This window comes from Podarcis liolepis, assembly GCF_965112155.1.
Source record: "Podarcis liolepis genome assembly, chromosome: 5".
Taxonomy (NCBI): domain Eukaryota; kingdom Metazoa; phylum Chordata; class Lepidosauria; order Squamata; family Lacertidae; genus Podarcis; species Podarcis liolepis.
In genome coordinates, this window is record NC_139556.1 from 11,757,224 (window position 1) to 11,779,850 (window position 22,627).

At 46.9% G+C, this 22,627-nt stretch overlaps 1 protein-coding gene and 2 long non-coding RNA genes across 4 annotated transcripts; 1 reads left to right on the forward strand and 2 right to left on the reverse strand.

The window, feature by feature from the left end:
• The first annotated feature begins 58 nt into the window (after positions 1-58).
• LOC310707942 lies at positions 59-3,515 on the forward strand. 2 transcript variants are annotated; one of them, XR_014526770.1, is made up of 2 exons: positions 59-195; positions 3,067-3,515. It is a non-coding gene; the product is annotated as an uncharacterized lncRNA (long non-coding RNA). The 2 variants fall into 2 exon arrangements; XR_014526771.1 differs by lacking the exon at positions 59-195 and adding an exon at positions 1,753-1,859.
• Positions 3,064-22,575, reverse strand: LOC310707943. Its single transcript, XR_014526772.1, has 2 exons — positions 22,530-22,575; positions 3,064-5,769 (listed from the first exon to the last, which is right to left on the reverse strand). It is a non-coding gene; the product is annotated as an uncharacterized lncRNA (long non-coding RNA).
• Positions 6,787-20,450, reverse strand: PAOX (polyamine oxidase). Its single transcript, XM_083505484.1, has 7 exons — positions 20,155-20,450; positions 16,221-16,710; positions 14,668-14,867; positions 12,522-12,777; positions 10,305-10,417; positions 7,781-7,938; positions 6,787-7,002 (listed from the first exon to the last, which is right to left on the reverse strand). Exons 1-7 carry the CDS (start codon positions 20,330-20,332, stop codon positions 6,859-6,861), a joined length of 1,539 nt encoding a protein of 512 aa, XP_083361610.1. The 5' UTR covers positions 20,333-20,450; the 3' UTR covers positions 6,787-6,858.
• Positions 22,576-22,627: the final 52 nt, after the last annotated feature.

The window sequence follows — 22,627 nt, forward strand, 5'->3', positions numbered from 1 at the left end:
CACTTCCGGTAGAGAGGCCCGGTTTTGTTTCTACGGCAACGGAACAAAGGCCCCGCCCCACCAATCCGAGAGAGGGGCGGGCCTCTGTGACGTCAGCGGTCGGGAACGGATGCCCGCCGGCGCTCCCATAAGGCTCCCGTAAGGTACCCCAGGCCGCATGCGCAGAACGAAGAGCGGGGCCCGTCGTTGAGGCAGGTAGGGGAGCAAGGCTTAAGTGTTCTGACCCGCAAGGGTCGTACACGTGTTTCACGCAAACGTGTGAATGCATCTTTCTGCGTAGTTTGGTTCGAAAATACCGTGTATTTTTTTGAGGGTGGGGATACAGACCTCGTGGTCCTTGCTGAGCCCTAGAATTGCACGGAGTAGGCTGATCGCTGCATTCAGGCAGTATTTTATTTATTTATTGTTGTTATTTCTGTTGACATTAGGTGGTGGTGGTTTGTTTTTTTTTGCTCTGTTTAATGGAATGACTGCTGGCCGTAGGAAACACTGGGGGAGCAGAAGGGAAAACCAGGATTTTACCATATACGTATGTGGGCTTTTACACCCACCCACCCCATAGCTGTCAACTTTCCCCTTTTCTTGCGAGGAATCCTATTCAGAATAAGGGACCCACACCCCTCAACCCAAATAAAAAGTTGAAGTTTTTCGTCAACTTCCTCAGCCCAGCCTTAATATTGTGTGCTAGATTGTTTTAGCATTTACAGTGGTACCTCGGGTTACATACGCTTCAGGTTACATACGCTTCAGGTTACAGACTCCGCTAACTCAAAGATAGTGCTTCAGGTTAAGAACTTTGCTTCAGGATGAGAACAGAAATTGTGCAGCGCGCGGCAGCAGGAGGCCCCATTAGCTAAAGTGGTGCTTCAGGTTAAGTACGGACCTCCGCAACAAATTAAGTACTTAACCCGAGGTACCACTGTATACAACATTGCCCCGTCAATGAAAACGCAAGTGCAGTCCATACGTTTGCAGAACGACGGGTCTGCAGTGTTGTCCACTGTATATTTCGGGTTAGAAATGAGGTTGGGTGGTTTAGGGCACCTGTTGCAGCACAGCCATTGCTGTCTCGCGTAATGAGACTGTAGATGAGAGAGTACTGAATGACAACCTTTGAGGGTACCTTAGTGTTATTATCCTGTCTCATGCTAGCATGTTGGCACTTAAATGAGTTAAAAACTCTTAGCTTCCATTCCTAAGTACATTATTATTATTTATTGAATACCCCGGGGGGTCTCAGTATAAAGATGGATGCAGGCAGTGTTAGAAACCAGGATAGAAATTAAGCTATTTGTCACCTGGCTGCTGGAACCAAGGTTACAGGAGCAAAAACAGAAAGTCTAAGCGCCACTTTATATAAAGGTGACTTGCACTGTGCATGAGAAGAATGGAGGATGAAACTAATGGACTATGCAGAACTGGATAAACTAACAGGAAGGGTTCGAAATCGGCAGGACCAGAAATTCAAAGAAGACTGGAGTAGATTTACGGATTATTTGAAAAGTATTTGTGAAGATCAGACACCATTTGTAGGTTTGCAAGAAGTTTTGTGAGGAGTATTATTGGAATTATTGCAAAAATGGATAAGGGGGAGGATGATTAGTTAAGACATTTAAAGGCAATATAAATTTAAGAAATGCATAAGAAGTGGTTAAAACACTTCAGTCAGCGAACCTATTCTGGAGTCTGGCTGGGTGACATTTCTCCTCCTGTGCCCTTGGCGCCCTTGGCGGTAATTTTATTATTGAGTCTCAGTCACCCTACAGGGCGACAAGATTCCTCAAAGTGCTCGCCTCCTGACAATTCCCAGTCGTAAAACGTGCCTGGCTAATTTTGAACGCTGGTGGACTTATAGAAGGGTAAGAGAGTATTGGGAAATGATATATAATGAATTGAAAAAAATGTTTAAAAGTTAACTTTCCAAAAAAAAACAGAGTCCTTTTTGTTGGGGATATAATTCAGAGGGAAATTCCCAGGTGCCAAAAAAGATTATTTATTTATGCTGCTACTGCAGCCCGTGTTTTGTTAGCCCCAAAATGGAAAACGAGCGAGCCAACCAAAGAAGAATGGCAACTTAAATTGATGGAATACACGCAGCTTGCAGATTTAACTTATAGAGTAAGAGAACAAGAAGAACAAGAAGAATATACGTTTAAAGAAGACTGGAAAATGTTCACTGATTATATGGGTGAAAATTGTGTTTATTTCAAAACACTGGTAGCATTAGGATAAATTCAACAGTGTAAAAGAATTTTGATGGACATAACAATGGATCGCCAGATGGTTTAGTACATGTACCATATGCAGGGATGTATGGTATGCAAAATGAACCACGGAAAGAGAAGAAGTCATTGATTTAAGGTTGTTTAAATGGATATTTTGAAATGCTGTGCCTAACCCCGAGGTGTTTTTTAAAATAATATTTTTTATTAATATTAACATATAAATTATAATACGTACCACAAATCTTTATCACTTATACAATCTTTTTAGACTTCCCTCAGCACCTCTGATGATCCACCGTTTTAACCACTTCTTATGCATTTCTTAAATTTATATTGCCTTTAAATGTCTTAACTAATCATCCTCCCCCTTATCCATTTTTGCAATAATTCCAATAATACTCCTCACAAAACTTCTTGCAAACCTACAAATGGCGTCTAATCTTCACAAATACTTTTCAAATAATCCGTAAATCTTCTCCAGTCTTCTGTGAATTTCTGGTCCTGCCGATTTCGAACCCTTCCTGTTAGTTTATCCAGTTCTGCATAGTCCATTAGTTTCATCCTCCATTCTTCTTTCGTTGGTAATTCTTCTTGTTTCCATTTTTGGGCCAATAATATTCTTGCTGCCGTTGTTGCATATAAAAAGAGCTTACATTCCTTTCTGTTTATATCACTCCCTACAATGCCCAGTAAAAATGCTTCTGGTTTCTTTATAAATGTATATTTCAACATTTTTTTCATCTCATTATATATCATCTCCCAGAAGCTTTTCACCTTTTTACATTCCCACCACATGTGATAAAATGTTAACCCCAAGGTTTCTTTCTGTCCCCAACCTCAGAATGAGCAGTGAAGAGGCACCGTCGGGGGACTCCCAGGAAGAGGCAGCTGCGGACGTTGCAGCTGCAGAGGTTCCAGATGTAGAGGTTCCAGCTGTGGAGATTCCAGCTGTGGAGATTCCAGCTGTGGAGATTCCAGCTGTGGAGGTTGCAAAGGTGTCCGTCGAGGAACATGCCGTTCACATCCCGACACCACTGCCACCACCTTCCTCCAGTGGAGAGCGAGAACGGGGCCCCAGCCAGCGCACAGGCTGGCTCCTAGACCTGCTGGATGACGTCCGCTATCTCATCTCCTGCACCAACTGGTACTAGCAGCTCTCTGTGCCTCCTGCCAACACGAGCCGGCACAACGGACAGGTCTTGGCCCAGCCTCTCAACGGAGCAGCGGCACCCACCTTGAGGGAAAGCGCCTGCAAGATCTGTGATTAAAGGTCTGGGGTGGGGAAAGAAATCTTTTTGGACCTTCTTTGTGCGGGAAACTCGGTTGTCCTTTTGAGTTGCCTTGTTGCCACCTGGTGTGATTCTAATAATGTTCCCTCCGCTTCCTGTGTAAACTGCTGTTAAGCTTTGGGCAACATCCTGATTCTAGCCTGGCTAATTCTGTGCTGTAATCCCAAGAACCGCTCTATTAGGGGCAAAAAAACAACAACAAAAGTCACAGGTAACATGCTTGGTCATGCATAAGATGCTTGGATGAAGGTAGAGGTAGCTGCCCCATACGCTAAGTGTGCTGATGTTTGATGGAGCATGTACACAGCACACGGGCAAGCGCTTTATCTGTGAGTGCCATTATGTCTGTCCAGTGCCAATGTCAGTCTCTCTCTCATCCTGGTAAACCCCACTAGAGATGGGTCTTAACCCTCTTCCTCACTACTTTCAACAGACCAACCATGGCAAGAGGAATATGAACTATATCACAGCGCTTTAACAATGGGAAGTGCAATGCTGTAACTTTGATTTTATGGGTGAACAGTGAGGAGCACAATTTATCCTCTAGGCCAGTGTTTCCTATGGGTCACAAAGCACGTGCAAGTGGATCACAGGCTTTATAAGCCGACCCAAAATCATTACAGAGCTACCTCGGTTTAAGAACAGTCTGGTTTAAGAATGATTTGGTTTACAAACTCTGCAAAACTGGAAATAGTGTCTTGGTTTGAGAACTTTACTTCAGTCTAAGAACGGAATCTGAACAATGGAAGGGCACCGGCGGCGGGAGGCCTCAATGGGGAAAGCGCGCCTCGGTTTAAGAACAGTTTTGGTTTAAGAACGGACTTCCGGAACGGAGTAAGTTCGTAAACCGAGGTACCACTGTACTGCTTTAATCCTTAACCGGTATGACGAATACGTCTTCAAACCTGTTGTTTTATTGATACCAGTAACTGAGTGTCAGAAAGGCTCAAGTCTTGGGAAACTCTTTCTGACAGCAGATCCAGGAACAGTTGTTTTGACTACAACTGCTCACTTCTGATGTGCAGCAGCAAAAGCAGCAACTGCTGTATGTATCAGAGGCAAGCTATAGTAGTCAATCAAAACAACTCCATGTACGAGGACCTTATGATGAGCTGTCACCAAATCTGCCATCAGGCTTTGTTAATTGTTAAGCCAAAGGTGATTTGAAATTTGCTTAGTCAAAATTTCCCCATTACTTTCCTGCTGGAAAAAGGAGAAGTTTGAGTGACATTGCTCTGATGTCACAAAGCTGTATTTGTACAGATGCAACTCATTGAGTTGACACGTGATAGATAGGACCTTCAAATATTAATATTTGGAGGAATTTTGGCTTCATGTGACCAAAATTACTCAGTTATCATTGAGTATCCTGAGCCTATTGGTGAAGCAGTATTGGTGGCACACATCTTTGCAATAAGGGTTTTTCAGCAATTATTGCTATGAAGACAAAGCACAGTAGCATGTGATGAGTCAGTAATATGAGACTGTGTCGAACCACCATCAAACTCTGCACTGACCTACATCAGCAGAGTGCATGCTCAGCAAGCCATTGTCAGTCCTACCACCTCCTTTAGGTGCAACCATAAAAGTCCCTGTGCTCCCTGGAAAACTCTGTTGGACGCACATTGAGGATGCAGTGGAGGCAGCAAAGAATGTCTTTGTCGCCTTCACTGCCACTGAGGAGGATCAATAATGAGTTGAAGTTATTGGTTATGAAACCTCATCATGCTGGGTACCAGCCTCTTCCAAAAGATAACTTGTAGAGCACACAATCTTGTTCATGCTTAATCAAAAATAAAACCTGCTAAGGAACTTTTCAAGCATCATCAAAACATCAGTGTGAGATTACCTTTTGTTTGCTTGTAGCTTCTAACAGTTTAATGTCATGCTAAACGATTATAGCTCTAATTCAATCCACATTTGCTCAAAAACGCAAGACTTCTCTAATCCTTAATCTTCCGAACTTGTTTCCTCATAACAACTCATACTTCCCCAGAGCTTGTCTTCTCTGCATTTTCTATCAACTGCAGGTTTAACACAGTGGGAAGCAAAAATTTCCCTACTTTGAAAAGACAAGGAATCTTTTTCTCCTTCCACGTCCTTTGCCTTCTATATTCGTGGGACCCAAGCATCACTTGCATCACTTGTCAAAATACTGTTCCTTCCCCTGCAATTTGTCAAGGACTATTGAACACAGTGTCTTGCTCTCCTAAATATGCATGGTTCCCAGCTCCCTACAGCAGGGGTCAGCAAACCTTTTCAGCAGGGGGCCAGACCACTGTTCCTCAGACCACTGTTGCTTGTGGGCAGCTGGACTATATTTATGGGGGGGGGGGAATTAATGAATTCTTATGCCCCACAGAGGGGACGCGGGTGGCGCTGTGGGTGAAACCACAGAGCCTAGGACTTGCTGATCGGAAGGTTGGCGGTTCGAATCCCCGCGACGGGGTGAGCTCCCGTTGCTCGGTCCCTGCTCCTGCCAACCTAGCAGTTCGAAAGCACGTCAAAGTGCAAGTAGATAAATAGGTACCACTCCGGTGGGAAGGTAAATGGCATTTCTGTGCGCTGCTCTGGTTTGCCAGAAGCGGCTTAGTCATGCTGGCCACATGACCCGGAAGCTGTATGTCGGCTCCCTCGGCCAGTAAAGCGAGATGAGCGCCACAACCCCAGAGTCGGCCACGACTGGACCGAATGGTCAGGGGTCCCTTTACCTTTACTTATGCTGCAAAAATAACCCAGAGATGCCTTTTAAATAAAAGGACAAATTCTACTCTTGTAAAAACACGCTGATTCCTGGACCGTCCGCGGGCCAGATTTAGACAGAGATTGGGCTGGATCCGGCCCCCGGGCCTTAGTTTGCCTACCCATGCCCTACAGGGATGCCCTGCTCCCAATATACTAAAATACACAGCACACTGGAAATGTGGTAAGATTTGTTTAAGCTATTCTACGGCACCTGTTTTGAGAGGGGCGTGAGATGAGTGGCTCTTTGATGTTTTCGTGTGAAGACCGACAAAATTTAACGAAGTACTACACTGCCTCAGTATGAGAAAACAAATGCAAAGATTCAGCTCAGTGCTTTCAGGGTAAGAAATTATATTCCAGGACCAGAAAACAGGGAGTTGGCTAATCATTAACACTGGATGTTATTTCTTACACACAGTGGAAACTATGTCGTTTTGCAACTGTGATTCCAGTGATCAACGCGAGAAAAATTATTCCCCCAAGGCATTTTTATCTCGATTAAAAAAACTGGCTGCCTGGGGCGGTAGTTATACTGACATACCATTTTTAATGATTACTTGGGAGCAGGAAAAGAAACCACTGCTATCTCAGCTTTTGGCTTACAATGCAGCATGTGGCGATTCGGACATATTGTAGATGTCAAGGAGACGATCTGCTTCTCTCCAGCCTGACAACAAGGCACCATGAGTAGTCGAATAGAACGTGCGATGTGTAGCTTCTCCCGCAAACAGAACCTGTGGCAGCTGCAACAAGAAATAGCAGTATTAGTTTAGCCCTGTTTGGGTGAAAACCCGTTAGTGGGAGGCAGAAAAGTCAAGAGGCATGGAAAATCAAACAATGTCTCTGTTAACGCAACATCCTTCATGTGCCTCCTCCTGGAGAAGTCCAGAGGGTGGCAACACGAGAACAGGGCCTTCTCTGCAGTGGCTCCCCTTCTGTGGAATGCTCTCCCCAGGGAAGTCTGCCTGGCGCCTTCATTATACACCTTTAGCCACCAGGCAAAAATGTTCCTTTGGTTGATCTGATTGACATCCTGTGTCCTTTTAAAATGTGGTGTGTGTTTTTTTGGCTGGGGGGCAATTGGGTTGTTGCTTTTATTATGAATTTTGTGGTTTTATATCTTGATTTTATTCTGTGAAACACCCTGAGACCCCCCCCCCCAGGGTACAGGGCAGTAGATAAATTCAACACACACACACACACGGTGTGTATTGGGGCTTGTGGACGTTCTGATAAGGCGGTATATAAATTCAGTAAAAAACAAACAAACACCGGGTGTGTGTTGTGGCTTGTGGATGTTCCGATAGGGCGGTATATAAATTCAATAAACAAACAAACAAACAAACACAAACAAACAAACAAACGCAGAGTGTGTGTTGTGGCTTGCGGACGTTCCGATAGGGCAGTATATAAATTCAATCGATAAACAAACAAACGCAGAGCGTGTGTTGTGGCTTGTGGACGTTCCGATAGATGCTGAGAGACAAGCTCCAATACAGCCAGGAATCCAGAATGGGTTACCTTGGAATCAGATGTGTCTTTGGGAAGGGGCTGAGCAAGGGCCTCTATGTCATCTCCGGAGCTGTCAACAGCCACGTAACTGTAGGATCCTTTGGTGTAAGGCTCGCTGTACCATTTTGAGCGCAGGATGTTCCTCGGAGGAGCAAGTTGTGGATTTCCTGACCCAATTGCACAGAGAGCGGGTGAGTATCTTGCCTGCTAGCCCCGATTTCAAATGAAGTACAGTGGTTACATACACTTCAGGTTAAAGACTCCGCTAACCCAGAAATTAAGAACTTTGCTTCAGGATGAGAACAGAAATTGGGCTCCGGCGGTGCAGCGGTAGCAGGAGGCCCCATTAGCTAAAGAGGTGCTTCAGGTTAAGAACAGTTTCAGGTTAAGAACAGACCTCCGGAACAAATTAAGTTCTTAACCCGAGGTACCACTGTACCTTTAACATCACAAGACGGCTGTGTTAAGCAAGCCACTTCAGCCAATTTACCTAGGACACTGGGACATGGCTAGATAAGCAGCAAGGGATGCGGTTGGTGCTGTGGTCTAAACCACTGAACCTTGGGCTTGCCGATCGGAAGGTCGGTGGTTTGAATCCCCGCGACGGGGTGAGCTCCCGTTGTTCGGTCCCAGCTCCTGCCAACCTAGCAGTTCGAAAGCACGTCAATGTGTAAATAGATAAATAGGTACCACCCTGGCGGGAAGGTAAACGGCATTTCCGTGTGCTGCTCTGGCAGAAGCGGCTTAGTCCTGCTGGCCACACGGCCCGGAAACTGTCTGCGGACAAACACCAGCTCCCTTGGCCAGTAAAGCGAGATGAGCGACGCAACTCCAGAGTTGTTTGTGACTGGACTTAACTGTCAGGGGTCCTTTACCTTTTCTAAAGCAGCACCTTTACCTTATCTAAAGCAGCACCTTTACCTTATCTAAAGCAGCACGAAACCTGAACTAAAGCGGTTCTTCCAGTGAGAACAGACTACTTTGGCTTCATCAGGTTTAACTGAGATTTGACAATTAAAAGAAAAACAGGGACCTAGGAATTATGTATAGCAGGGGCAAGGGAACCTGAGGGGCCCTCCAAATGTTGTTGGACTCCAACTCCCATGAGCCTCAGCAACAGCCAAAGCGTTTCCAGGCATAAAGCATGGGTTGTGATTGGCTGTTGAGCCCCTCAGTTCTGCAATTAAAAACCACCTGAGCCTGGTTTTAGGGAGTATCAATGAAGCTGCACCCATCTCAGGATAACATAGAGTAGATCATCTTGTCAGTCACTTTTTCACCTCAAACTCCTAAACCTTTCAGCCTGCATTCTCAAAAGTAGAGAATATCTTGGCCATAAATACCTAGTTTTCAGAGAAGATAGGTTAGGAAAATCTATTGGGCACCTTCTTGACACTCTATTTCTCTTTTAAATCAGAACCAGTGAAGGCGGTGAAGGTCCTGTGTGAGTGTCTGGAGGCGGTTGGAGGATGGATGGTGGCTAACAGATTGAGGTTGAATCCTGACAAGACAGAAGTACTGTTTTGGGGAGACAGGGTGGGCAGGTGAGGGGGACTCCCTGGTCCTGAATGGGGTAACTGTGCCCTTGAAGGACCAGGTGCGCAGCCTGGGAGTTATTTTGGACTCCCAGGCTGCGCACCTGGGAGGTGAGGGGGACTCCCTGGTCCTGAATGGGGTAACTGTGCCCTTGAAGGACCAGGTGCGCAGCCTGGGAGTCATTTTGGAGTCAGCTGTCCATGGAGGCGCAGGTCAATTCTGTATCCAGGGCAGCTGTTTACCAGCTCCATCTGGTACGCAGGCAGAGACCCTATCTGCCTGCAGACTGTCTCACAAGAGTAGTGCATGCTCTGGTTATCTCCCACTTGGACTACTGCAATGCGCTCTACGTGGGGCTACCTTTGAAGGTGACCCGGAAACTACAACTAATCCAGAATGCGGCAGCTAGACTGGTGATGGGGAGTGACCACCGAGACCATATAACACCAGTCTTGAAAGACCTACATTAGCCCCCAGTACGTTTCCAAGCCCAGTTCAAAGTGTTGGTGCTGACCTTTAAAGCTCTAAACAGCCTTGGCCCACTATACCTGAAGGAACATCTCCACCCCCATCGTTCAGTCCGGACACTGAGGTCCAGCTCCGAGGGCCTTCTGGCGGTTCCCTCACTGCGAGAAGTGAGGTTACAGGGAACCAGGCAGAGGGCCTTCTTGGTAGTGGCACCCGCCCTGTGGAACACCCTCCCATCAGATGTCAAAGAAATAAACAACTACTGTATCTGATTTTTAGAAGACATCTGAAGGCAGCCCTGTTTAGGGAAGCTTTTAATATTTGATGAATTATTGTATTTTAGTATTTTGCTGGAAGCTGCCCAGGGTGGCTGGGGAAATAATAATATATTATTATTATTATTATTATTATTATTATACAAAACTAAAAGACATTTTGCAAAACTTAGGCCAGCGGTTTTAACAGAATAACGCTTTGTTTTTGCACCCCTTGTTCTGATGCTTGTGAACAGCTAAGAAGTCATGCGTACCTGTTGCTCTACGAAATACTTCTGTTAATGCAGAAAGGATTTCTGCGTCTGTGAGGGTTTCCATGAATTCAGCTTCTTTACCAGCAATGAAACCACATAAGATATGTCCATATCTGGTATGGTAAAAGGAGAAAGGCTTTTTAGAGTCCACAGATGCTGGTCCTATTAGTTTCATCTTCATAAAAATTTTTTGGAAGTGGTATATTTATGAAAGTAGATTTCAATGCTGTGTGTTCATACACACACTTTATTCTTAGCTATTCTAACAGTTTCCCCAATAATTTAGAGCAATTTACCTAAGAGGACAGCGTCCAGCCTAAGCGGCTTAGAGTTTCCCAGATAATTTTTTTTATTGGTGGTGTGCTGGCCATTTTTCTGTCAAATTGTATGGAGTTGATTCTTATATATTTTTAAAATTTGCATACCACCCTTCATCCATAGATCCCAGGGTGGTTCGCAATACAAAAATACAAGATAGAAAGCACAAAATTTTTAATTATTCTTGTTGACGTTTCTGTAGCTTTGGACTGAAGTTCCTATTTGTTATGTACTGAAGTTCTCACCCTGGGCCAGCAGGGGGATACTGTAGATAGTTATGCAAATGAAGGATCGAAAGTGACGTTCAGTGATTGGATAGTTTTAGAAAGTTGTTACAGTAACGTTGTACTGGAGCTCTATATAAGCAGGCTGACTGAGACCTTCAGCTCAGTTCTGTTCTGGCCTCTGAATAAACAAGAGCTGTTTGAAGAATCACTGTGTCGTCTGATATGTTCACCCACAACTTAACACTATTGGGGTTCTTTCCTGAGCACTAGTGGGTTTTGGTGCACTGCTACTATTTAATCAGTAAGATAAAAACCACTTGCTTAGTTACTGCTATTTAACACAGCTCCTAGAATCACAGAATTGTAGTGCTGGAAGAGACCCCGAGGGTCATCTAGTGCAATGCAGGAATCTTTCATCCGACATGAGACTCGAACCCGCAACCCATAAGAGTCTCATGCTCTACCGACTGAGCTATTTGTCCTCTTGAAATAACCCCTCATACACGAGTACCACTTATTTGGTGTAAAGAATTCATTTGGCATATCTGATTTTTCCCCAACAAATTTGTGTAATCAAGTCATCCAGGCTAGAGGTCAGGAGCTCTGAGGTCCAGGGAGGGTCTAGCTCTCCTGAGTCCTGCCAAAGACATCTGCATCGCCTTTTTTAGATTCTTTCTTTCTATATTTTTGTTTGCGTATCTCAGCCGCCATAGAAATGCTGCAGAAAAGTTTGCTGATAACCCCACATCAATTTAATGCAGGGTGGATTGTTTAAAAAACACACCCAAAATCAGATTTTAAAAAAAATTATATCAATTTTTTTAAAATTTAAATCAGATTTTAAAAATAAAACTCTTTTGGAGGAAAAATCTTTCTAAAGATAGTTTTCTATTTAAGTTACATTATAGTCCAAAGGCTATTCATCAGGAAATAAGGATTTGTTTTAAGTTTTTCATGTGTGCTAAAACTCAGTCTAAGTTTTTATTTTATTTTTTTTAAAAAAAGTTTAACCACATCGTTAACAAACATGAATACATATGCAATAATGTTATTGCTTGAATTAAATAAATTGTTTAAATTGTTATTCAGGAAATGATTATTTTTCTCCTTCCAATAAAGTACAGCACAAAAGTTGTCCAAATATAAACAGTTAACTTATTAAACCTCACAATAATGTCATAATTATCTGTCTATGTATTTCTAATAGTATAACCAAATCAGTAATTTCTGATGTAACTGTAAAAACTACTCTGAAAATTTATTATTCCAAAAATGAAACCTCCCTCTGGTTGTAAATATTAAGATTATACCAGAAAGAATGAGTCTTTCTGTAAAAAAAATATGATTTAAATTAAGTCTTACTGACTAGTGATTTAAATGGTGATTTAAATCAAATTGATTTAAATCAAATCCACCCTGGTTTAATGCAAAGACCCAACTTGTTTGCCTGATCTGCATGTGATAAGCTTCCTGTGTTCAAACAAAACAAAACAAAACAAAACAAAACAACAACAATAATAAATCCTTCCAGTAGCACCTTAGAGACCAACTAAGTTTGTTATTGGTATGAGCTTTCGTGTGCATGCACACTTCTTCAAATGACTTGTTCAAACGACAGCTATCCTGGAATGGCCTGCCCTGCCATCCATTCCAGCCTGTCTTTCCCATGTACCTCTCTGCCGGATGGAGAACAACAAAGCCAGCAATATTCTGGTACCAAATAGCTTCCAAGTCGGTGGGTGGCTCAGCCAGGGGCGATTCTCCATCCCACACCACCTCAACCATCTGACAATCTGGCTCCCAGAACGGCTGCTCAAATTCCACAAAGATTTTGTTGTTTGTCCCAAAGCCCAGCTTTTCGACTGCAGCCACCTTCCGGGACGGAAGCGGCGGGTTAAAAAAGGTTTCACCGTGTTCTTTGAGGAAACCTAGGGAGAAGGAAAAGACATGACAGAGATTAGTAAAAGAACAGACTTTGGAGGAATGTGCCCAGGACCAGATTGTACAAACGCTTTAGTAAGCACTGCCGGGGAAATCATCTCCCCATAGGATTTAAAGAAGAGTTCTGGATTTGTTACCGACCAAGTTCCTGCTGCTGGAAAACAAGCCATGACTTAGAGGGGTGGGTCTCCCTGTGAAGCCATAAGCAAGAATGCCACAAGATCAAGGGCAGGGAACCTTTTCCACCCAACAGACTCATTCCCTTCTGGCAACCTTCTGGGGAACAAATATGCCTCAGGTAAAACTGGGCAGAGAAGCTGGTGTGAATTCTACCTTCACTCAGTAGGTACATGACCTGGTTATCTCCCACTTGGATTACTGCAATGCGCTCTACGTGGGGCTACCTTTGAAGGTGACTCGGAAACTACAACTAATCCAGAGTGTGGCAGCTGGACTGGTGACTGGGAGTGGCCGCCGGGACCATAAAACACCAGTCCTGAAAGACCTACATTGGCTCCCAGTACGTTTCCGAGCACAGCTCAAAGTGTTCGTAAAGGTAAAGGGACCCCTGACCATTAGGTCCAGTCGTGACCGACTCTGGGGTTGCGGCGCTCATCTCGTTTTATTGGCCGAGGGAGCCGGCATACAGCTTCCGGGTCATGTGGCCAGCATGACTAAGCTGCTTCTGGCAAACCAGAGCAGTGCACGGAAACGCCGTTTACCTTCCTGCCAGAGCAGTACCTATTTATCTACTTGCACTTTGACGCGCTTTCAAACTGCTAGGTTGGCAGGAGCAGGGACTGAGCAATGGGAGCTCACCCCGTTGTGGGGATTCGAACCACCGACCTTCTGATCGGCAAGTCCTAGGCTCTGTGGTTTAACCCACAGCATCGTTGGTGCTGACCTTTAAAGCCCTAAATGGCCTCGGTCCAGTATACCTGAAGGAGCGTCTCCACCCCCATCATTCAGCCCGGACACTGAGGTCCAGCACCGAGGGACTTCTGACGGTTCCCTCACTCCGAGAAGTGAGGTTACAGGGAACCAGGCAGAGGGCCTTCTTGGTAGTGGCGCCCGCCCTGTGGAACGCCCTCCCATCAGATGTCAAGGAAATAAACAGCTATCTGACTTTTAGAAGACATCTGAAGGCAGCCCTGTATAGGGAAGCTTTTTAACGTGTAATGTTTTATTATGTTTTTATATATGTTGGAAGCTGCCTAGAGTGGCTGGGGCAACCCAGTCAGATGGGCAGGGTACAAATAATAAAATTATTGTTGTTGTTCTCTCTACCCACAAGTGCACACCCCACCCCCCCCGTCCAAGCAAGCAAGAAGATTTGCAAAGCTCATTTCATCCAGGGGCAAAATTTCACGGGTGTGTTTTTGTGTGTGCCAGGCTTACAAGGGCATGGCAAGGGGAGAGGCTTTGAAGATGGGAGCCTGGGAAGATTTCCTAAATTGACCTGGCGGCAAGAGTGTGGGGTTGAGAGGAAGGACAAGCAGTTAAAGTCAAACAATCATTTCTTAGATTCATTTACTGCTGTTCAGATCCTTGCATGCAGAAATGGGACGAGGGTTCCTCCACATGAGACTCCCTGCTGCTAAACCGATGGTTGGAATCAGAGCTAAGAGTTCTGGAGAGAAAAACAAATTTCAAAGGCTGTCTCACATTCAGAACTGAAGAAACTCTGCTCAGTGTTTGGAGAGAGACTCCCTTGTCTAGCGCCTCTCAGATGATCCTCTCCTCAGCCCAAATGTCTTTGAAGCTCACTTCATACCCAGAAAGATGTGATGAATGCCAACCCTGATTACAGCGTGTGCTCCCAGAGATCGAAGGCACAGCAGCTGGAGGGGAGAATCAGAAAGCCAAGGAAATTTCACCTAGAGGCACGGTGACGATGACATGGTCTGCAAAGAACTTCTCGCCATCTTCACATTCCACCTGGACTCCGAATGTTTGGCCTGCGGGAGCCTCTTCCAAGCAGGAACTATTCCAGTGAACTGTCTTGACCGGCTTGTCAAACTGCACAGTCCCTTTGGGCAGAGATGCCATCAAGCAGTCTATGAGGCCCTCATAACCACTACAGAGGAGAAGCAAGGCAAAATGAGGTAGCCTGGTCTTGGACACGTTTCCGAGCACAAGTGTTGGTGCTGACTTTTAAAGCCCTAAATGGCCTCGGCCCAGTATACCTGAAGGAGCGTCTCCACCCCCATCGTTCAGCCTGGACACTGAGGTCCGGCGCCGAGGGCCTTCTGGCGGTTCCCTCCCTGCGAGAAGTGAGGTTACAGGGAACCAGGCAGAGGGCCTTCTCAGTAGTGGTGCCTGCCCTGTGGAACACCCTCCCTTCAGATGTCAAGGAAATTCCTTTCCCTCCCCCACATAGGGGTAGTTTGCTCACAATGGGAAACGAGATAAGGTCCAGAACAAGTGAGGGAAAGGGAAATAAAATCAGGGTTGTTGTTCTTTTTAGCAGGAACGGGGGGACGACGACTGAGTTTCCTTACCTTAAAAAAATTAAATAATTTTTCTGTGAGGGCCTGAGCCAAATATCCACCTATATCTGTACTCAATAAAGTTGTGGCCCTTTCTAATCCAGACCATTGTCTGCTTGAGTTTATTTATCACACCTTACATTTAGCCACTACTGGCAGGCATGGCAGTGCAACTGGGCCTGCAATGAACAAACAAACAAACTTTCCCCCCAGAAAAAAAACATGTCCTCCGTAAACTTATATGTGCAAAGTAAAGGTAAAGGTAAAGGACCCCTGGATGGTTAAGTCCAGTCACAGGTGACTATGGGGTTGCGGCGCTCATTTCGCTTTCAGACTGAGGGAGCCGGCGTTTGTCCACAGACAGTTTTCCGGGCCATGTGGCCAGCATGGCTAAACCGCTTCTGGAGCAACGGGACACTGTGACGAGTGCCAGAGTGCACGGAAATGCTGTTTACCTTCCCGCCGGAGCGGTACCTATTTATCTACTTGCACTGGTGTGCTTTCGAACTGCTGGGTTGGCAGGAGCTGGGACAGAGCAACGGGAGCTCACCCCGTCATGGGGATTCAAACCGCCGACCTTCCAATTGGCAAGCCAAAGAGTCAGCAACCTTTTTCAGCCGTGGGCCGGTCCACCATCCCTCAGACCATGTGACGGGGTGAGCTTCCGTTGCTCGGTCCCTGCTCCTGTCAACCTAGCAGTTCAAAAGCACGTCAAAGTGCAAGTAGATAAATAGGTACCGCTCCAGCAGGAAGGTAAACGGCGTTTCCGTGCGCTGCTCTGGTTCGCCAGAAGCGACTTAGTCATGCTGGCCACATGACACGGAAGCTGTACGCTGGCTCCCTCGGCCAGTAAAGTGAGATAAGCGCCACAACCCCAGAGTCGGCCACGACTGGACCTAATGGTCAGGGGTCCCTTTACCTTTAAGCGGGCAACCACTCACTTGGGAAACGTGCAGTCCAAGCCAGGAAGCATGGTATACTCCCCGAAGGGCCCCAAAGCCACCAGGTCCAAGCTGTGAGTCCCACTCACACAGCATTCCAGCTTGAAGAATACGTTGAGGACAGCCAGCTTCAGCCGCTTGGTCTCCTCATCATCTGACCATTCTCTCACCTTCCGAGTGATCGCCTCTTTCAGGTACTCGCCCACGCTGGGCACAGGCACTTTGGCCGCATGCACGAACTCGCGCGCTTCTTCCAAGAGAGCGAAGAAGAGCAACCCCATGGAGTCAAGGATGTCAGGACTTAGCAACTGGCCCCGACTGGAGAAGCAGGCCGAAGGCCCCAAGGGGTGGCCCCCGATTTCCACCTGCTGGTTTTCCTCAGACATGGCGGCCTCATCCAGGAGTCCATGCTCCGATGCCAGCTGGAAGACAGGGTTCTCCTTGGAGGGCCCGTGAATCCAATGGGCACCTATCTCAATCACCTTACCTCCTAGAAGGAAGGGGGGAAAGAATCAGCTTTCCAATGTTTCCACAGCATCAAGCCTCAAAGAGACTAATCCTTTAAGGCCTGCTTATCCCAGCTATCAGGCAAGGAGGGAAACCACAGTCTCAGATGCTTGGAGCCTTCAGACTTTTGGAAAACCCTCAGCAGGAGTGCTTGTAAAATTGCAAATGGCAAAATGCTCAGGGTTCCAGCCAGCCATGTCCTCTTCAAAAAAAGCTCCATTCTGTTCCTCCTTTTGTGCCTCCCCTTCTCCCCACAACATGCTTACATCTTGACTGGGCAGTTTTTGTGTCCTCACCTTCTATGTTTTATACAGTGGTACCTTGGTTCCAAAACGGCTCAGTCGACGAACAAATCGGCTCCAGAACACCACAGACCCAGAGGTAAGTGTTCCAGTTTGTGAACGTTTTTCGAAAGTCGAACGTCTGTTTCAGCTGTCGGCATTGTTTCCGGGACCAACCAGATGTTGTGCCTTCATTTTTGAACGTTTTGGAAGTCAAATGGACTTCCAGAACGGATTGAGTTTATCAACCAAGGTACCACTGTATATGCTTTAATCCGGCCAGTGTGGCTGGGGAAACCCAGCCAGATGGGAGGGGTATAAATAATAAAATTATTATTATTAGTTTTCTAATTTGTTCTGTGTTTCTGCAAACCTAGAGGCTCCTCACCACCTTTCTCACACACCCTGTTGAGAATGAGTTCGCTGTTCTCCAACGCACTCTCCTGCAAAAGAGGACTGATGCGTAAAATAAAACCTGAAGGAGCGTCTCCACCCCCATTGTTCTGCCCGGACACTGAGGTCCAGCGCCGGGGGCCTTCTGGCGGTTCCCTCACTGCAGGAAGCAAAGCTACAGGGAACCAGGCAGAGGGCCTTCTCAGTAGTGGCACCCGCCCTATGGAATGCCCTCCTACCAGATGTCAAAGAGAAAAACAGCTACCAGACTTTTAGAAGACATCTGAAAGCAGCCCTGTTTAGGGAAGCTTTTAATGTTTAATAGTCTATTGTATTTTAATATTTTGTTGGAAGCTGCCTGAGTGGCTGGGGAAACCCAGCAAGATGGGCGGGGTATAATTAAATTATTGTTGTTGTTGTTGCACTGAGAGGCACCGAATTCTGCGCAGGCTTGATTTAGTGCTATTGTTGCCAAAACAAGAAGCAGTTTGTTGTGGAGAGTTCTGGCCATGCCTATTCTTCCCCTTCAGCAGCACCGGAGTGATCCTTTGTCTAGGTCAGGGGTCAGCAAACTTTTTCAGCAGGGGGCCGGTCCACTGTCCCTCAGACCTTGTGGGGGGCCGGACTATATTTTTTGGGGGGCGAAATGAATGAATTCCTATGCCCCGCAAATAACCCAGAGCTGCATTTTAAATAAAAGGACACATTCTACTCATGTAAAAACAACGCTGATTCCCGGACCATCCATGGGCCAGATTTATAAGGCGACTGGGACGGATCCAGCCCCCTGGCCTTAGTTTGCCTACCCATGGTCTAGGTGGCCTGCATCCATCCACCCCCAGTCAAAACTGCTGGAGACTATAATGGAAGAAGCAGATCTTTGCTTTTAGGCAAGAGAGCAGATGGGCAGAGGGGGAGAAGATGGGAGAACACACAGTACCACCTGAAACTAGGGCTATGTATACGTTATGATTTGCCCCCTGTATTTGAAGCCATATGCACAATTCGCAGCTATCCTGTAGTTTCTTGAGAAACACTGCTGTTTTGTGCATTTTCTACCCCTCAAACCAGTTTCCATCCAACTTCCTCACCAAACCTGAAATGCAAGGGGGCCGGGGAAAATGCTGTATTTCAAGCCACTAACGTGTACATTGCTTAAAGGTAAAGGGAGCCCTGACCATTAGGTCCAGTTGTGGCCGACACTGGGGATGCGGCACTCATCTCACTTTATTGGCCGAGGGAGCCGGCGTACAGCTTCCGGGTCATGTGGCCAGCATGACTAAGCCGCTTCTGGCGAACCAGAGCAGAGCACGGAAACACCGTTTACCCTCCCGCCGGAGGGGTACCTATTTATCTACTTGCACTGGCATGCTTTCGAGCTGCTAGGTTGGCAGGAGCTGGGACCGAGCAACGGGAGCTCACCCCGTCGCGGGGATTTGAACCGCCAACCTTCTGATCTGCAAGTCCTAGGCTCTGTGGTTTAACCCACAGCGCCACCCGCGTCCCTGTACATTGCTTAGGTTAGGTGTAAGAAAATTTCAGCCCTGTTGCTGCTCTCCAAAGCACTTTTCTGAGGCTGGAGAACAGAGACCAAGCATGGCTTGCCCCCATGGCTTGCCTTCTCTGTCAACGGTGATGAGGACTTGCAGAGGATGAAGGCTGTGTTGGATTAATTTTTTTTGGGGGGGGGGGTGTTGTTTTGCAAGAACACAAGTGGGTGGGAAAGTGAAGAAACCAGAAAAGCATGAGAGCAGCAGCTATGCTCAGGCTAAGAAAGAGGGTTCTCAGAGACTCAGTACATCTTCGCAGATTAGATCACAATGATTTGATTAGTCAATTGCATTTTCAAATGAATATACAGTGGTACTCGGGTTAAGTACTTAATTCGTTCCGGAGGTCCGTTCTTAACCTGAAACTGTTCTTAACCTGAAGCACCACTTCAGCTAATGGGGCCTCCTGCTGCCGCCGCGCCACCGGAGCACAATTTCTGTTCTCATCCTGAAGCAAAGTTCTTAACCCAAGGTACTATTTCTGGGTTAGCCTAGTCTGTAACTTGAAGCGTATGTAACCTGAAGCATATGTAACCCGAGGTACCACTGTAATCCAGGATACTGCTGAAAGGGGGGGGGACACCAAAAACCTTGCTGCCCACTTAATTCACAGTACCGATGAAAATATTTTAGTTGATTTATTTAACCAGTTGCAACCCTAGCAGGGAGCAAAAGCAACTGAGAAACCCGTCCGCTCCAGCCACTTTCCTCAAATCAACCATGGGAGAAGTAAACTTTTTCATTCTTGAATGCCAATATGTGTGAATATTCTGGGCTGTTCAGGGAGGTAGGAATCCGACCCTGACCCCAAAGAATATTTTTTTAGAGGCTGTGTGTGTGATGGGGAGCACTCCAAAGTAACCACGAGGAAACACAACAACAAGAAGCCAGGAGGGTGGAGACACGTGTTTCAGCATAGCTCAGTTGGTTAGATAACACCAAGGCTGCAGGTTCGATCCCTCCCTATAGGGGCCAGCCGCATATTCCTGCATTTTTATATTTTTATGGGCCAGCTGCATATTCCTGTTGGACCTGATGATTCTCAGGGTCCCTTCCAACTGGGCAGTTCTATGATCGGGTTTTCTCTCGGGAAAAGCGCAAAGGGGCGCAAAGTCCGCTCCGGCGCGCCTCGCGTTACGCGGAAGGGTTGCGCCCGCCCTCCGCCCCGTTCTCCCCGATCCCCGCCGGCCAGCCGCCTCTTACGGAGCTTCCCGGAGCGGATGCGGCCCCCGGCTCGGCCCGTGGCCTCCAGGACGCACACGCCGCCCAGATGCCGGCCGCCCCGGCGAAGGAGCCGCTGAGCTGCGCCCAGCCCGGCCAGCCCCGAGCCCACGATCAGCACCCGCGGCCGGACAAGAGCTCGGCCGACCCTCCGCTCCATGGCTCTCCAGGGCGCCAGGCGGCTTCTCCCTCGCTCCCTTCCGGGAAGGAGGCGGCCAAGCTTTTAAAACCCTCGTGATCACGGGGAAACGCGGAAGTCTTTGGTCCCCGCCTGCTGCGCTCCGGCTCTGGTGCGCTCTTGTGGCGGCGCTTGGAGGCGATGCGCGGAAGGACCGTGGGAAAGCGGACAATGCAAAAAATAAAAATAAAAAATTGCGCCAGGGTTAAATCTCTAGAAATCTCTATGTGGGACAAGAAGCTACAGTTAGAACTGGATATGGAACAACTGATTGGATCAAAATTGGGAAAGGAGTACGACAAGGCTGTATATTGTCTCCCTGCTTATTTAACCTATATGCAGAATTCATCATTCGAAAGGCTGGGCTGGATGAATCCCAAGCCGGAATTAAGATTGCCGGAAGAAATATCAACAATCTCAGATATGCCTTGGCAGAAAGTGAGGAGGAATTAAAGAACCTTTTAATGAGGGTGAAAGAGGAGACTGCAAAATATGGTCTGAAGCTCAACATCAAAAAAACGAAGATCGTGGCCACTGGTCCCATCACCTCCTGGAAAATAGAAGGGGAAGAAAGGGAGGCAGTGAGAGATTTTACTTTCTTGGGCTCCATGATCACTGCAGATGGTGACAGCAGCCGTGAAATTAAAAGACGCCTGCTTCTTGGGAGAAAAGCAATAACAAACCTAGACAGCATCTTAAAAAGCAGAGACATCACCTTGCCAACAAAGGTCCGTATAGTTAAAGCTATGGTTTTCCCAGTAGTGATATATAGAAGTGAGAGCTGGACCATAAAGAAGGCTGATCGCCGAAGAATTGATGCTTTTGAATTATGGTGCTGGAGGAGACTCTGGAGAGTCCCATAGACTGCAAGAAGATCAAACCTGTCCATTCTGAAGGAAATCAGCCCTGAGTGCTCACTGGAAGGACAGATCCTGAAGCTGAGGCTCCAGTACTTTCGCCACCTCATGAGAAGAGAAGACTCCCTGGAAAAGACCCTGATGTTGGGAAAGATGGAGGGCACAAGGAGAAGGGGACGACAGAGGACGAGATGGTTGGACAGTGTTCTCGAAGCTACCAGCATGAGTTTGACCAAACTGCAGGAGGCAGTGGAAGTCAGGAGTGCCTGGCGTGCTCTGGTCCATGGGGTCACGAAGAGTCGGACACGACTAAATGACTAAACAACAAAACAACAAAATCCATGCCTTCGACAACATAAGTGCAGCGCGAGAGCACCTGCGCTCTTGGACCTTTTAAACTGGCGATTTTTAAATAAAAGCGCTTTAAAACCTCGAAACTCGGAGAGCAATTCGGTCATTTTCTGCGCGCTAGAAATGACTCTGAGGCTGGATCCTAGTTGGAAGGGTCATCTAGTCCAGGCACCCCCAATCTTCAGCCCTCCAGATGTTTTGGCCTACAACTCCCATGATCCCTAGCTAACAGGACCAGTGGTCAGGGATGATGGGAATTGTAGTCCAAAACATCTGGAGGGCCAAAGGTTGGGGATGCCTGATTCTAGTCCGACCCCCTGCAATGCAGGAATGTCCACAGAAGCATCCATGACAAATAGACAACCAACCTCTGCTTAGTGTTTTAGCCCCCAGTGCCCTTTCTCCAGATGTTTTGATAGGAATAAAACAGGTGATTGGAGGGTATAAATTACAGTGGCGTAGCGTGGGGGGTGCAGGGGGGCCGGACGCACCGGCCGCAACATCTGGGGGTTAGGGTTAGGGGGCGCAAATTACTTGCCTTGCCACGGGTGCTGACAACCCACGCTACGCCACTGATAAATTATTATTATTATTATTAGCCTGGATATAGTAACTGTAAGCTAGGGCAACGCACACTGAGTTGTTGTTGTTGCTGCTGTTGTTACTTGAATTTATATTCTGCCTTATATGTGGAGGTGTCAGGGCAGTTCACAGAACACATGCAGTTGTGCTTCCTTCTGAACCAAAATGTGCTATACACAGTGGGTGCTCTGGTTTCTGTCATGGTGTCTCCATGCGCCAGAAGTGGTCTAGTCCTGCTGGCCACATGACCCGGAAAGCTGTCTGTGGACAAACACCAGCTTCTTGGGCCTGAAAGCGAGATGAGCACTGCAACCCCATAGTCACCTTCAACTGGACTTAACCATCCAGGGGTCCTTTATCTTTACCTTTTACAGCAGGGGTCAGCAAACTTTTCCAGCAGGGGGCCAGTCCACTGTCCCTCAGACCTTGTGGGAGGCTGGACTATATATATTTTTTGGGGTGGGGGTGGGGGAATGAACAAATTCCT

What these genes read in the sequence shown, in the direction of transcription:
- PAOX (XM_083505484.1), bottom strand. Translation starts at nt 20,332, where the DNA reads ATGGAGCGGAGGGTCGGCCGAGCTCTTGTCCGGCCGCGGGTGCTGATC. An exon ending in CATCGTCACCGTGCCTCTAG is followed by an intron (nt 12,778 to 14,667) that starts GTGAAATTTCCT and finishes CCTTCTCCCTAG; the next exon opens with GTTTCCTCAAAGAACACGGT. An exon ending in AAGACACATCTGATTCCAAG is followed by an intron (nt 7,003 to 7,780) that starts GTAACCCATTCT and finishes TTCTTGTTGCAG; the next exon opens with CTGCCACAGGTTCTGTTTGC.